This window comes from Schistocerca serialis, chromosome 3 (genome assembly GCF_023864345.2).
Source record: "Schistocerca serialis cubense isolate TAMUIC-IGC-003099 chromosome 3, iqSchSeri2.2, whole genome shotgun sequence".
Taxonomy (NCBI): domain Eukaryota; kingdom Metazoa; phylum Arthropoda; class Insecta; order Orthoptera; family Acrididae; genus Schistocerca; species Schistocerca serialis.
This window is the reverse complement of record NC_064640.1, coordinates 259,342,806-259,359,739: the sequence shown is the minus strand read 5'-3', so window position 1 is coordinate 259,359,739 and position 16,934 is coordinate 259,342,806. Positions and strand designations below refer to the sequence as shown.

Here is a 16,934-nt window from a genome sequence, read left to right as displayed (position 1 = left end):
TTCTACCAGGCGGCTTCCTCTTTCATTTCCTAGCCCCAATCCATATTCACCTACTACGTTTCCTTCTCTCCCTTTTTCTACTACCGAATTCCAGTCACCCATGACTATTAAATTTTCGTCACCCTTCACTATCTGAATAATTTCTCTTATTTCATGATACATTTCTTCAATTTCTTCATCATCTGCAGAGCTAGTTGGCATATAAACTTGTACTACTGTAGTAGGCGTGGGCTTCGTATCTATCTTGACCACAACAATGCGTTCACTATGCTGTTTGTAGTAGCTTACCCGCATTCCTATTTTCCTATTCATTATTAAACCTACTCCTGCATTACCCCTATTTGATTTTGTGTTTATAACTCTGTAGTCACCTGACCAGAAGTCTTGTTCCTCCTGCCACCGAACTTCACTAATTCCCACTATATCTAACTTTAACCTATCCATTTCCCTTTTTAAATTTTCTAACCTACCTGCCCGATCAAGGGATCTGACATTCCACGCTCCGATCCGTAGAACGCCAGTTTTCTTTGTCCTGATAATGACATCCTCTTGAGTAGTCCCCGCCCGGAGATCCGAATGGGGGACTATTTTACCTCCGGAATATTTTACCCAAGAGGACGCCATCATCATTTAACCATACAGTAAAGCTGCATGCCCTCGGGAAAAATTACGGCCGTAGTTTCCCCTTGCTTGCAGCCGTTCGCAGTACCAGCACAGCTAGGCCGTTTTGGTTAGTGTTACAAGGCCAGATCAGTCAATCATCCAGACTGTTGCCCCTGCAACTATAGAAAAGGCTGCTGCCCCTCTTCAAGAACCACAGGTTTGTCTGGCCTCTCAACAGATACCCCTCCGTTGTGGTTGTACCTACGGTACGGCCATCTGTATCGCTGAGGCACGAAAACCTCTCCACCAACGGCAAGGTCCATGGTCAGGGGGGGGGCGGGGGGGGCACGAAAAGATAGTGAAGCTAAATGTTAGACAAATTCGAGCTCACAGGGAGACTTACCAGCAATCGTTCTTACCATGAACAATTCGCGACTGGGACAGGAAAAGGGGTAAATCGGGGTAGTGCACGAAGTACGTTTCGCTACACACCAGATAAGAAAGCAAGTTATTATCGCATTTCATGCGCTATTTTAAGGTTTTAAGTCTCCAGTTCATCGGCAAATGACGTTAGTAAAAAATGTACCCTCCGTCAAACATCAGAAAAGGTACCTAGTTAAAAGTGCATTGTCGTCCAGCTCTGAGATGAGTAAGGCCGTATCTATATCCAGTGCAGGCTAAAGAGCTCTTATATATTATATAAACACCACGTCACCCTGCGCTCTAAGCTGGAGAGACAATCGTGTTTAGTCTTGCATATGTACCTGCAGCAAAATTATTTCGTCTTACTGTCTGCAGTATAAAACCGTTATTCACGGATAATATCAAGAAACTGTTACTATTAATAACATATAAACATCAAGTTTTAAAAAAGAGTAAATAAAAATGATTTTACAAAGAAAAAACACTATTTTTTCTCTTATTGATATTATTTATGTATACTCAATTCAGCTTGCATGTAAGTGACACAACAGAATTTGATGGCTCACATGGAATCGTCCACTTCTGTACGCGAAGTTATTATTTATGTAGAACACAAACAGACTCCAAATACTCCTGGTAGACAATATAGTTATGGCGTACATCATGAGTATGAAGAAACTTTCTTTGTGAGTGAAAGCCTTTGCTAAACTAAGGATGTCACATATGACAGCTGAAACTAGCATTTTTACTCTTGGAAGAAATCTAGGCGTTGTCAGCATATGTCAATAACAGAGCAACAGAGTCAACTTCAAATGATGCTACAGATCAGCAAGGCAATGCTCGTTAGTTTGTTAGTTACATGTTCCATAAATCATTTAAACATCTTCATTTTTATTGAAATGATGTGGAACGAGTCAGTTTTAGCATTAATGAACATATTATTTTTCAGTGTTGCTCATGCAATTACACGTAAAAACTAGGATTTTTCATACAGGCTACCAATTCTTAAATAAAAATTCTTCTATTGTAATAGAAATAGCTGTTTGCAAGAAATGATTCTAGTTTATATTTATTGCTTTGGTACATATCAGACGTTTTATATTATTAGGCAAACCATCAAAGATTTTTGTTGATGCGTACTGAACTCTTTTCTGTGACATTGACAGCTTTGATAATGGTTAAAACGCCATTTTTTCCTCCTATTGTTGTAAGTATGACCTTCGCCATTCTTCTGAAATTGTTGTGAACTGTTTATGACGAATTTCACCAGCGAATATATATGTTATGAAACTCCTAACACCTTGAAGAGGAGCTTGCAACATGACTGCAGGTGAACACCGCAGGTCATTCTTAGCGCTCGATTTTGTGCTATCAGCAATTTTTTCCTAAGTTATGAAACATTCCATAATACTGTCACATGAAAATTACTGAGTGGAAGTATGCATAATATTTACAGTTTGATCCGTTCGTTCCCAAGACTAGCAATTATATGAAGAAAAAAGTAGCTGAAATTAATTCTTAAATATGCTTCTTCACTTCAAGTTCACATCAATATGTACACCGAAAATTTTGCAGCATTCTACCCCATTTACTGACACCTGTTGAAGTACTGCATCAATTGTTGACATGACTCTGTTTGTTTACGGAATGGAACATAGTGTACTTTCTTAAAATTTAGGGTGAGGCCATTTTTGGAGAACCATTTAGTAATAATATTTTGAAAAACGTCGTTAACGATTTTTTCTCTCACTTTCTCTTTTAAGAGATCTATCACAAAATTGGGATTGTCTGCAAAAAATAACGATTCTGCTTGATGGATATTAAGGGAAAGGTCATTTTAATAGATAAGGAATAGGAGTAGATCCCAAATTGAACTGTATGGGATTCCCTTCACGATTTTTTTCCAGTCATTTTCTTTCCTTCCAATTTTCTTTGAAGTATTCATCAAAAAGTTTTGCACCTTGTTTGTTAAGTATGATTCACACTAGGTTCTTATAAAGCCATCAGTTAAATAAAATTTACGTTTTTCTAAGAGATTATCAAGATCTACACAATCAAACTCCTTGGAAAGATCACAAAGAACATCAACTAGAGATATTTTATTACTTAACATTTGCAGTATTTGGTCAGTGAATATATAAAAAGGATTCTCAGTCGAGTAGCGTTTCTGGAGTCCAAGTTGTGATGTGTTAAGCACACTGGTTCCATTCAAATGAGGAACTGATCATGAATACATTACTTTTTCGAATATTTTGGAGAAAGACATCAGTAAGGAAACTCAAAGATAGTTATTTAACTCTTTCTTGCCATCTTTCTTATAAAGAGGTTCAACATTGACATAGTTACACGGTCTGGAAGAATGGACATTTCTTATTAAGTTAAACCAACTCTTAACAATTCTGTTTGAAATGCCATCAGCACCATAGTAACATGACATTTTCAATACATTCCCTTGCTTCCTCATCTCAACCATTTAGTTCTATTTCGGCTTGTATGTTCAGAAAGTGATAGTTAAAAACACTCACGGCTTGTTTATTATCATTCACAACATTGGCATCCAGCTTGGGATAGTATCTTGTACACTGACTGGTTGTTCTGCCTTCCATTTCAGAATATCCCAAATAATTTTAATCTTATTATCTGCACTGTTAATTTCTGTTACGATATGCATATTTCTGGACATATTAATGACTCCCCTTAATGTATTAAAATATTTTTTTGTAGAGTGGGAGTAATGTCAGGTCTTGACTTGTTGAGGCGATTATATAAATTTCCCATTTCCTCTCATAAGGTATTTTAATCTTAAGGTTATCCATGGCTTTCTTTTTTATGGACTTTCTATATAATTTTTTAAAAATTTGCTTTTAAATATTGACACAGATTTACTATGGAATACACTGAACTACACATCAGTATCTTTTTCCATACATACTTTATCCTACATAGCCTCTTTTAACTTATTCTTAAAATATTGTATCCTAGTGCCATTACAAATCCTCAAAGCTTTGTATGAACATGCCTCAGAGCTGTAAGTTGTTACATTGTTCAGTTCCATTAATTGTGCATCATGATCCAACAGTGATATGAATTAGGTGCATGCTGATTGTTTCAGCCTTAGCCCTTCCTCGAATAATTTTGTCAGTCAGGGTACTGCTATCTAGGAAATCAGATTGAAATGGCCTAATAAGGAGTCCAGTTCACTTTTCCTGAGAAAGATCTTTTAAAAAATCCATAATGAAATCTACTACTGTCTGTTTTTTCTTGTCTGAGAGGTAGACCAACAAGGAATCTAGAAGTTTCTTAAAGAAAATGTGTAGACTGTTACAATTACAAAAGAAGTATTCTGCAGTAACAACTCACAAGCACATGCTTCTATGTTCTAATCTAAAAAAAAAATGCTTGTTTCAATATTTTTGACTTTGTGTCCAACTCCTCTTATTTCTGAACTTTCTCTACACAAAAGTGATGCTGGTGAAGAATCCCTGATATTTAATTCTTGGTAAAATAATGAATTGGATTAGTGGAGTTAGAGTTGCATCATGCGTGCAATTATACAATGTAAATTGCTCAAGTTCCTAATGTACCTTTTTCTCCCAAAAAGAAAGAAAATAATACATTCTGGTGATGCACTGTATTATATTCCTCTGTATGTTTAATTTACGACTGAATCAAAGAAAATTACACCTAAGCACACGAAAGTTGTACCCAAGCACGTTTGGTTCTGGTTTTGGATATGCAAAGCAATGATGAGAGATTCTAAGGCGGAGGAGCTCGATTCACAATATTTCATATTCTGTTTTCTAATGTGCTTAAAGGGTTTCTGAATTTAATTAAAATACTCGATGGCCACTATATAGCAAAAACAGAAGCGTTTCTCTTCTAAATAAGCTCTCTAAGCACAATTTTTTTTTGTAAAAAGTGCTTAAAACAATCTCCCCCAAATACCTGTCCCTCGCTTTCATTGTAATCGAGTGAGTATCTGAAGTCTCTATCTGGAAAGCTGAAATCTTTCCATAGCAAGATTAGAAAATTTGCTTTCCATATAGTGCAAGTGTTCTCTGAAACGTTCCGTTGGTGCAGTTCAAGTGGCACACGGTCTATAAAAACATCTTATTACCATTTTTCGTCCACACTTAGCTTCACCAAGATTATTTCAGGTTCGGAATCTTTAATAATGTCACTTGATATTCTAAAGTTTTGTGCAATATCAAATACTTCATCCCTATTGGTTCCCAGCCTATGCTTGTGATACATATTCCAGTCACAATTTAAGATTTCACTACCAGCTTCAGACAGTTTTCATAATACCATATCGATGCTACTAACGTTATGAGTGTTCTTGGCATCATACCATGTACGCTTCTGCAGTCACTTTATACCATACAAATAATTTTTCTCTTTTCCCTGAGGGGTCGAACGTTTCCCTTGGCTCTTAATGTGGCGTACTCTTTCTCTTTTTGCTTTATTTAAAGTTCTTATGATAAATTCTGAATTTTCTGACTGTAATTTGAAGATAATATAAGCAACAATAATTTAGCACTAACTTCATATATAATTTTGTTCGATACTTCCAGTAACTGTAGTTACTCATTTCTTGGCATTCATTTTCAGATGGACCACTGCCAAGTGTACTACAGGAAGTTTCGGTACCTGTTATCAACAACACTCTATGTGAATCCATGTATCGGTCAGCAGGATATATAGAACACATACCTGAAATTTTCATATGTGCTGGTTGGCAGAAAGGAGGATCTGATTCATGCGAGGTAAGTATTGTTAATGAGAGATTTTATGATTACTACTTCTAAACCCTGTTTAGAAATACAAACAATCTTACATGATAATGGAGCAAAAAGCTCTAATAACTAGTTTGTAAGCCGGAGAAGTATTACTTTTCCATCGCTTTGCAATTTACTCTTAGCAGTGTTACAATTTTCATAGGTTTCTCGAAATCTTAGTCTCTGTTCTGTTTTGGTCAATAGTCTTATGCTAAATAGCGATGTATCCCGAAGGTAACATAATCAATTAGTAACACATTTCCTGAAGAGGATGCCAGACTGAGTTAGATATAGCAAGATCACACGACATCATGGCACACATGTCCATCTAAAACAAGTAATTAAAGAAGTTCTCAAACTAATAATACACAGTTCTAAACAATAACAAAATTGGAAAATCTCTCCAAAAACAACCACAAAATAAATAATATTAGTATCAAGAACTCTACTTGCCCACACATTTGACACTGATATCACAGACAGTTGTCTTACAATACTTTCTGCATTAAGCCATGCAGTTATGGTCCTACTATGGAGTGCTGATTCTTAGTTGAACTGGTACTGTCTTAAGACAAATATGAACATTTTTGGTTAGCCTTTACCATGGAAGTTGTTGATATCAAATGAAACAACAAATTTACTGATACCAGTCACCTTTTATTTATTTCAACCACTTGTTTCGTAGGTTTAAGTCCTCAAGTGGACTTACGTGGATTAATATGGCAGGTGTTTATTGTACTATGACTTTGAGATAACATGTGCAACTGTCTAGTAGACAAAAAAAACCACTATTTCAGTACATGGCTCATAGCTTTTTAGAGGCATTTGGGGGAAAGGATAAACTAAAATATAAATGTGAAAGTAAATATAAAATATCTGTGCTGAGTACAGACTCCTTTTCCTATCGTGAAACATCACATACGAGGTCTATTCAAAAAGTTCTGGAACATTCGTAATTTGCCGCCAGTGATGTGATGGAGCGAAATGTAATTGTCGTCCCTGCACGTGGCTGTATTTAATGTCCGCCCCGGTAGCTGAGTGGTCAGGCCGATTGAATGTCATGCCAAGGGGCCAAGGTTCGATTCCCGGCTGGGTTGGAGATTTTCTTCGCTCAGAGGCTGGGTGTTGTGTTGTTCTAACCATCATCATCTCATCCTCATCGACATGCAAGTCGCCAAAGTGGCGTCACCTCAAAAGACTCGCACCAGGCGAACGGTCTACCCGGTGGGAGTCCCTAGCCACATGACGTTTCATTTTTCATTGTATTTATTTAAATGTGTAACTGCCGGAAGTTTCATTGTTATATGTCTGTTAGTAATTGTTCATTGCTGTATTGCGTAGAACGATGTGTGGCACAGTTTGCTAATTTCGAGATGGCAGAGTTAGAGGTGCAACGCATCTGCATTAAATTTTCGTGTAATTCAAGAAAACCTTTACAGAGAAACACCAAAAGATGCAGGAAGCCTACGGCGATGAACGCTTAAGCCGTACTCGATGTTACGAATGGTTCACACGCTACAAAAATGGCTTAACGGAAGTTAAGGATGACCCTCGTTCAGAACGCCCTTCGACGTCTATTGACGACGCTCACGTCAGAAACGAAATTGAGCGCGCCGGTCGAAGACTGATTCTCCGACGGATTGCGACAGAATGTAACATTTCAGTTGGATCATGTCATGAAATCCTGACACACAACATCTTGGAATGCATCGTATTGCCGCCAAGTTCGTCCCACGGCTCATGAGTCAAGACCAGAAAGATATTCTCCTCGCAGTGTTTGAAGAGCTTTTGGATGGCCCAAATGAAAACGAGATGTTCCTTAGGAGAATCATAACTTGTGATGTGACGTGGTTCTACAGTTATGATGTTGAGACCAACGAGACCAAGCTTCAGTCTTCACAATGGGTCGGGGAAGGTTCTCCAAGAACAACAAAAGCTCAGCAGGTCAGGTCAAATGTTAAAGCCATGCTGATGGTTTTCTTGGTCTTTGAAACATTATTTCATCACGAATCCGTGCCACAGAGACAAACTGTTAATCGATGGTACTATCGCGACGTGTTGCGACACCTGCATGAGAATATGAGAAGGAAACGGCGCGAAATGTAACGAGACAATTCATGGCCCTTCCATCACGATAATCCTCCTGCACATTCATCCCTGTTGGTACGTGACTATTGAGCAAAAAACGAAATCACTGTGCTGCCTCATTCTCCAAGCGCTTAAGACCTAGCCTCTGCGGGCCTTTTTTTCCAAAGTTGAAAAACCCGTTAAAAGGATGAAGATTTACGACGATAGACGAGATGAAAGAACACCCACAGACGGCGCTTCACACGGTCCAGCAAGAGGCGTACCAAGACTGCTTCCGAAAGTGGAAACGGCGTTGGGAGCGGTGTATCAATTATGGAGTAGAGTATTTCGAAGAAGACCACGCACAATAAGTAAAAGTGAAGTGTAGAAAGTTTTGTGGATAAAGTTCCGGAATTTTTTGAACAGACCTCGTACACCATCACACTTTGAAAATTCTGAAGGGAGCAAAGATGTAGTCTAGAATTTAATTCGTGCAAAGAACATACAGCACAACAAAACACTATTTTAGAGCAAATATGAAATCATTGTAAAGATTTCTGGTTACGTAGATGAACAGAAATGTAACTTTAAATTTTTCCAGTCGTCATAGATTCTTTCTTATCAGTTGTACATAGCTTAGTATTAAATACATATTTAAGTAATGAGGACGACATTTTAGAAACATTAAGTGTAATAATTTTCAACAGTGGCATAATTTATACATAAACAATAATTTACTCACTATTATTGTATTACATTGGTAGATAGACAGATAGATAGATAGAGAGAGAGAGAGAGAGAGACGGTGTGTGTGTGTGTGTGTGTGTGTGTGTGTGTGTGTGTGTGTGTGTGTGTGTGTGTGTATGTGTGTGTGTGCATGGACATACAAATTTAATAGCGTTGACTGAGAGTAGACTGTTTTAAATAATATCGTGTTTTGATAAAATAATTTTGGGTATTGGGCCATGTAATGGTAAACTACTGGAACAGCTAAATTGCCGACATTTCAACCGACTTGCTGCGATCCTCTTCAGCACAGTTCACTGCTATATACTGTCATTTTCGGTTATCTGGTGGCTACGGACGTCACATAGCTGAAATGTCATTGGACAGTTTGAAGAGGTTGTTATGGTGTGGAGGCTGTAAGGTACCATAACTTGTAGCCATCCTCCCTCTTCTTGTTGTTAGGGCATTTAATTATTTCATTAGCCTCTTTATTTTCTGTTGCTGCGTCCATAGCTGCAGAGTAGGTTCTTCAAAACTGATAGTACAGCCACATTACTGGTGTTGTCCTGCTACAGCTATGTCGTTGTTCTGCCCCAGGCGCATTTAACATTCACGCTCCGAAACGCGAGCGCTAATGGGTCTCCTGGTTTCACCAACATAGGCTTCGCTACATTCGCACCGAAGTTCGTGAACACCTACAGCGTGGAGAGCATTCACAGGATCCTTAGTGGGCCTCAAGAAACCTTAGATCTTGCGGCAACTCTGAGAAATGGGTCTGATTCCTGAACAACACAGAACCTTGCCTACATGATCATTTTTCTCTCTTATGATCGTCTAAGATTATTTTCTTTGCTATTTGTATATTTTTAGTGATTCAGGGATGGCCAGTTTTTTGTCTTTAGGTTGCAGATGTAGAATGCTGAGACTTGTGCTTTTAACATGGAGGTTAGCTTCATGAAGGTGGCTGACTACTGCTGATGTGCGATAGTTTTGTTTCTGTATGTTGTCATGTGTTCCTTCAATCTAATCTCAAACGACCAGCCTGTCTGACATGAAGAAACAGTCACACTCCAAACATTCAATTCTGCGCACATCTGTATGATATAGTGGGTTTCTTGTTTTGCTGCTATGAGGTAATTTCTGCTCAATCTTTTTGTCAGTGGTGAAAGAAAAGTTTAGGCCTTTGAATTCAAAGCCATTGGCAATCTAATATGAACTAATACCCAGGAATTGGATAGTGTAGAAGGTGTTATTTTGTGTGTGTGTGTGTGTTTTTTTTGCTGTGATTGTGTTAGCCTTATATTATGTGACAGTGTGTCAACTGTGCAGCTGCTATACCCATTTGCAGTGGGTGCTTGTTTCATTATTTCCGTTTCTTACTTGCATTTAACTTCAGGGAGTGATAGTTGGACTTCTCTGTTCACAATATCCTGGAATGCTGCACTTTCGTGGGCTGTGGAGAGAAAAGAGGTGTTATGAATTTTAGTGTGTGTGTGCTTGTGTGTATTAGACTGGGGACCTAGAAACGACGGAGAGGCTTCACCCGTCATAGCCTTCAGTGGTTCACAACCCCACAACAGTCCACAGCAGTCCACCAACCTCACCACCGCCATACACCAAACCCAGGGTTATTGTGCGATTCGGCCCCCAGTGTACCCCTCCACTCCCCCTCTCCCGGGTACGTCTAATACCCGATGAGTGTAACCTCAAATGTTAGTGTGTTGTGTGTCATGGTAGGTTTCTGATAAGTTTTTAATTCGTGTCTAGTCTACATTATTCTCATCATCAACTCTATAAAGTATATGCCAGCATCTACTTGCTAGTCAACTGTGAAGCTTATACTTTCATAGATGTTGCTAAACTATTGGTTTAACTCATTGATATCATTTTTTGTGCCATTAATTAAAGTGTTAGTATCACCTACATATCCATATTCGTAAATAAAGTTTTTGAGGGTATAGTGGTTGTAATATTGTCTTTCAAGGTGTTTATAAATATTAGAATTAGTAATCCAGATATGTTTTATCCAACTGCCAGGCCATTTCTTTGCTTGAATACTTTATTGTTGCATTTCAAATAGGTATGTTAGAGTGTGAGTCTATTAGGTCTGTTAGTCCAGTGATGTGTGTGTGTGTGTGTGTGTGTGTGTGTGTGTGTGTGTGTGTGTGCGTGCGTGCATGTGGAAAGAGATTTTTTGTGTTCTTCTAGGTTGGCCTTAATAACCTACAGTGTAGGATCTACTGGTACAGAGGAACGTACGTTTTGTGTATCAAATGGGGAAAGTTTCCCCATTTGGAAGTTTTATATTGTTGACATATTGTGTAACTCTTTTGTGTTTCTAATTGTTCTTTTATTGTCAAATGTGCAATCTTCTTTAAGAATTTTCATGAGTTTTTTATTGAGTTTGAAGGTTGGATTATTCATACAGTTCTGATAGGGATTCCATTTTTGTGTATTCTTGGTTGTGACAAGTGCAGAGGGTGCTCTGAGGGTTTATTGCTACAATGTTTTTTTGTTTCTTGCATGGCGTGTAGGAAGTTTAAGTCATTTGAATTGTATTTAGTCTCCTTTTGGATTCTGGCTGTTGGGTCCTTAGGTATTTCTATTATATTGTTGCCTTGGATGAAGTCTAAAGTTTTCTCTATGTATATTGGACTGCTCATGATTACCTTTGTATTGCCCTTTTCAGGTTTTACTATTGTTATATTATTTACATTTATTTTAGTCTTTACGTTACCTGTGAGTGGTTCTTCCTTTTCTTACAAGCAGAGAGCGGTCTTATGATCTACTTAATCTCTATAATTTTTCTGATTTTGTGGCAAGTTAGAGCTCTCTCATTTTGCTTGTCAAGGGTGATGACTGAAATCTGTGTAATACTGATGATGAGTTTCCCTCATTTCTTTTGTTCCAATGGAGTTTGAATGTTGTGTTTTAATCCTTTCCTCAGCAGTGAATATTGTGTTGGTATTATTGAGAAAAGATGTGAGGAACCTTTCTTTCAGCTGTTTTCATTCGGCTTGGGAGGTAACTGTTGATTGATAAAATTAACTATTTTTTTGTAGGTGTGTTCTTCATTTTACGCACAATGGATTCAGTGTACTTTCTGTTTCAGTAATATATTGATAATCTAGTCAACGAAGCAACTTGCCCAACAGTAGCTCCGCATTATAAAGCTGTGCATTGATCGTTCGTGTTTTCATGTGAAGTATTTTCAGTTCGTTCTTCCCCAATAGCTTCCACATGTTTTCCAATATTTTCTTTGTGGTTTTTGTGTCCTTTTTGATGCCAGTCTTGACATAATTTGGAATTACATTATTTTCCGTGAAAATTCTACTGAAGTGTGTGCACTCAGTCTCCATTGCAAGTTTCTCTGAGGCCTTTTTATCTTCGAAAACAACTGCGAATATCCTGCAGGTCAGATTAACTTTAAATGCGAAACTTTTTACTTATTCTTTACCATGACTGTTACTGATATCGAATGAAACATCAAGTTTACTGTTGACATTCACTTTTTATTAATTTCAACAACTCGTTTCATAGAGTTAAACTCTGTCATCATGTGGATTTATGTGGATAATATGGCGTATATGTGTCCTGTTACGACTTTTGAGTAATCTGTATCTCTGTCTAGTAGAGAAAAAAACACTGTTTCAGTACATGACTCATAAGTTTGTGGAGGCATTTGAGTAAGAGGTTGAACGAAAAGAAAAATATGAAAGCAAAAATAAAAATACCTTCAATAGTCACATGTTCCTTTTCCTGTCATGATACATCACATACACCATCACACTTTGCAGATATTCAAGGGAGCAAAGATTGGTTCTAGAATCAATCTTTCGTTGCATAGATCAAAAATATGTCATTTTAAATATCTCCAGTGGTCATAGAATCTTTTCTGTCAAGTTTATGTAGCTTAGTACTTTGTACACGTTTAAGTAATGAGGGTGACATATAAATTGTGTTGCGAACAATAGCATAATTTATAAATAAACAATAATTTACTTATTTTGTGTTGCAAACAATGGCATAATTTATAAACAAACAATAATTTACTTCTTATTATTAAGTTACGTTGATAGTGAGGGGAGAAAGAGAGAGAGTATAGATCTATATGCTGGAGAGCAGGGCTGAGAGAAAGTGGGTTAAAAAGAATAAGAAAAGAAGGGCATAGGTTTGGGTATGATAGATATTTAGGTGGTAAGATTACATCTCTAACATGCTATAACTAAGTAATGGTTGATGTAATCCATGGTTATGATTTAAACAATATATGCACATAGATATGCTTTTACCAATATAGACAGATGTATATACTCTCAAGTTGACATGAGGTATAAACTGTTCATTTCTTGGTGGATCTATTGGGTTTGGGTTAGGTTAGTGAAGTACTCATTTAGATCTTGGGAACATGCAAGTAACTAACAAACTAATTCTTGGTAATATGAGGAGAATGGTGGTGGCAGTTTGTGTGTGTGTGTGTGTGTGTGTGTGTGTGTGTGTGTGTGTGTGTGTAAGTTGTCTCTTTTGTCATTTAGGGTGGACCCAGTTTGTTTTCTTTAGTGTTTTTATATTTGCAATATTTCAAGGATGTTTAGTTTTTTGCATTTCTTTTGGATATATAGAATGCTTATACTTGCAATATTGACATTGAGTTTATTTTTATGTAGGTGGGCAGACAGTTGTGATGTGTGGATTTCCACAGCAGCAGTATGAAACAAAAAATTCGACACATCAGCAGTATCTACCCACCTGCTTGTTACTAAACATCATATTAATGTCACGAGCTTTTTATTATTTCACCACTAGACAGTACTCAGGTTACGTCAAAGTTGGAACACAACACATGTATGTTGTATTTTGATTTCTTTTTTGCTATAATCAAGGAGACAAACCAACAGCTGCCTTATCCCATGTAGCCTGCACCGAAAATAAGTTTATAGTGCAGTTTCTTTTCCTGTCATTCTAGTAAAGCCAGCGAGTACACTTGATGAGTAGTAAGAGACCCTTTACTAGAACTTTGCCAGACAAAATATCTTCAGCAATTAGTGATCCAAATATTTTGTGTTTTTAGCCTACAATGCTTCGCACTCAGAGGTTAAAAATACCGTGCAGTTTCCTGGAGCACACAGTATATATTTTATTCTGAGCACTATGCTTCAGTAATATATTCACATAAATTACATGATGAAAGTGTTCCAGCATAACTAAAAGGTGGCTGTCTTCAGGATATGCATTTATGTAAACTTGCTAAATATCGTCTTAGAAATTTGCTGTGGTGAATAAGAGCAAACTTAAAACATAGCGTAATACTTAGTGAAAAAATTGAGTGTTGTTCCAGCTTTGTACGTTGTATAGCTATAAATCTAATAACAAACTTGTTTTGTGTGGGGCACTCTGTTCTGTGCCTGCAATGATCCTGCCTAAGAGTCATTTCGAAAGTAATTTTTTACAGGGTGCCATGATAGCGGCTTTGAAACTTACAGATTAAACAAAGAATTATGTGTTTCAGGGTGATTCAGGTGGCCCAATGGTGATTCAACGAGAAGATAAGCGATGGCTGCTGGCTGGTGTTATTTCTTGGGGAATTGGATGTGCAGAGCCCAATCAACCAGGTGTTTACACACGTATATCAGAGTTCAGGGAATGGATCAATCAAATATTGCAGTTCTAATATGCAGTTGTTTGTGTTGTTGCCAGTGGATCTGTGATTTATAATGAAACTGTGACTTCATGTGGACTCAGAAAACTGTTTAATCTGCAGACACAACTAAAGGGTTTCCGAATCGAGAATGTGAGTGTGGCTTACAGCTGTGATACTTTAGTGGAGATGTGCCATAAAATAAACTGCACACAAGAAATGTCCACTAAAATAATACACAAATATATGACATGTCAAACAGGACAAGACAGACAAACATAACTGTCATTGTGATATGTGTACTTTAGTAAATTATGTGTGGTTGCACAGGACAGTATTTAATTTTTTATATAATTTATTTTATTTTCTACTGAACTTTAGTTCTTTTTGTATGTTAATGTTATTTTTGTATGTGTGAGTAAATTATAATGGGAGACTTGGGTGTATCATTCACCTCCAAAACATAGCACTGTTGTATCAAGCAGTACTTATGGGCAGCTTTACCCTCTTAAATGAATGTAAAGTATATGAGCCCACATGATGGGAACATCAAGACTAATGATTGATTGTGACAATGTACAATGCACAAAGGAGTTGTTATATGTATCCAGCATATAAAGTAATTTAATCTCTCTCAGTAGACACCAAAAAATAATGCTGGAATTCTCACAGTTGTCAAGTACATTAAAATTAAAATTTAGAAAATGTTCAATTTTGATTATTCTGAGTGTAATAAAAAATGCAAATCTATGTAAAATTCCCTTCTCACATGCAGCTAATTGTTGTCTAAATATGATGATATTGCAGAAGTGTGATTGAATAGGTGTCAGAGTTCCCATCATATTAGTTTGACCATGCATTCTTTGTAAATTCGTTTATCATAAGGATATTTGTGAAATTAAAATTACAGTCTGAAATTTGACTACACAAAAATAATTTTCTTGTTTCAAAAACTAGCATTATTAATTTTTGCAGTTACACTTCACATTTTCCTGAAGTAAAAGTTTACATTCTTCACAAATATGGATACAGTTACCTACCTAATTAAATCATTAATAGTAATATATTTATTTTAGTGAATGAAATTGCAAGCTACTTTCCAAAAAATACTCAGTGAAATCACAATGGCACATTTCCTATTCAGGGTACAATCTACATTTAATTTGAATGTTTCAACTGTAGGGGACACAGCAGTTGACTGACAACTCCAAAAGATGTTTTCAGAAATACTTATGAAAAACCTGAAATCTATTTTGCTAAAATCACAAATCCATAACCTATATTTAACGAGTCATTATATATACTTATGATATGCCATTTGTGAGAAGGAATAGTTGTGCAATTATTTATAAGTAATTATTTCTGTAACTGATGAGGTTGATACGTGACTACACACTACTTTCTATAGCAGATATCAATTGAAATCCATGATGTCAAGAGCAGCTACCAATACAAGGCCTGAGGATGTTCCAGGCATGTGTCATGCCAAACCACTATATTCAGTGTGACTACAGGCACAATTCCTCTCCAGCACAATAGCTATGTTAAATTCAGTTCCTTGTGGATGAATTTCACATGGAATTCACAAATAGTGCCTTCTTGAAATCAAATTATGCTTTGAACAAAGAGAACCAGTCAGTTTGAATTTTGTATAGCCACAGAACTGTATTACACAGCTTCCCTTGCAGCATCATTTATTCAGCGATTTTGATCTGTAACATCGTTTATTAATACATTTCGTACATGATAAGACAGTTTTAAGAAACACGAAGACAGAGAGAGGGTGAGGGGGGGGGTGGATGGGAGGGAACTACAGAAAATTCAAATTTCAGTTTGTTAACATTATATTACAGGTTTACAGTAGACAATTTACAGAATATGAGCTTAAATTACAAATGCTACAAGCAAAAGTTCAAGAAACTAAATAAAAGATGTGCTCTAACAGTAACATTTTAAGTTTATTTTTAAAGAGAATTATTTCTTCAGTGCTTTATATAGTTAGATAATTTACCGAATATCATAACTGCACTGTGTGAAACTCTTATTTGACATGACGCTGCTTAGAATTGAATTATATGATATTATATCTTTGATTGTTGCCATGGACATATTTATTTTCTGGCAGTTACCTAGTACTATTTAAAAGGTAGTGATTTGCAAATAGTAGACCCATAGCTATAAAGGTTCAGTATACTCACCATTCTAATTGAATGAACTGTAATGTGAATTATTGAAATTTTCTGACATTCCAAATAGCCCTGAAAATTCTCTTCATTATTCTAAAGGCTTCTCTGCTGGTGATGGAGTTTCTTCAGAAGGTTTATATGTACCTAAATACTAAATAGGAGTATATATGACATGACTGGGTTCATATTGATCTCTTTTACTCTGACTAAACACATATAGCCTTTATTTCAAGAAACTTATTGCCATAGTTACATTTTAGGTTGATATTTGCTTATATCACTAAAAATCTAGTTTGAGTGACTAATCTAATAATCATCTTATGAAGACAAATCTAATCCTTTCCAGAATTTTCGTAACTCCTTTATTTAACATATAAAATCCAAGTAATTGAGATGTTTGAGTTCTATTTGGGTGATATGTGTGCAGTTTTGATCATAAAAGCATCCTGCTGAACCAGCAGAATAAAAAGAGAGTACTAGGTCATTATTAAATGTTGATTGAACATCTGCAGC

The 16,934-nt window shown here is 36.6% G+C and overlaps 1 protein-coding gene across 3 annotated transcripts in view; it reads left to right on the top strand.

The window, feature by feature from the left end:
* Nucleotides 1–15,066, top strand: part of LOC126471583 (serine proteinase stubble) — a 231,583-nt gene extending 216,517 nt beyond the window's left edge. For all 3 annotated transcript variants that reach the window (XM_050099816.1, XM_050099815.1, XM_050099813.1), the window contains 2 exons: nt 5,638–5,792; nt 14,107–15,066. In XM_050099816.1, the coding sequence (XP_049955773.1) occupies nt 5,638–5,792; nt 14,107–14,268 (317 nt within the window). In that variant the 3' untranslated portion in view covers nt 14,269–15,066. The remainder of the gene's footprint in view (nt 1–5,637; nt 5,793–14,106) is intronic.
* Nucleotides 15,067–16,934: the final 1,868 nt, after the last annotated feature.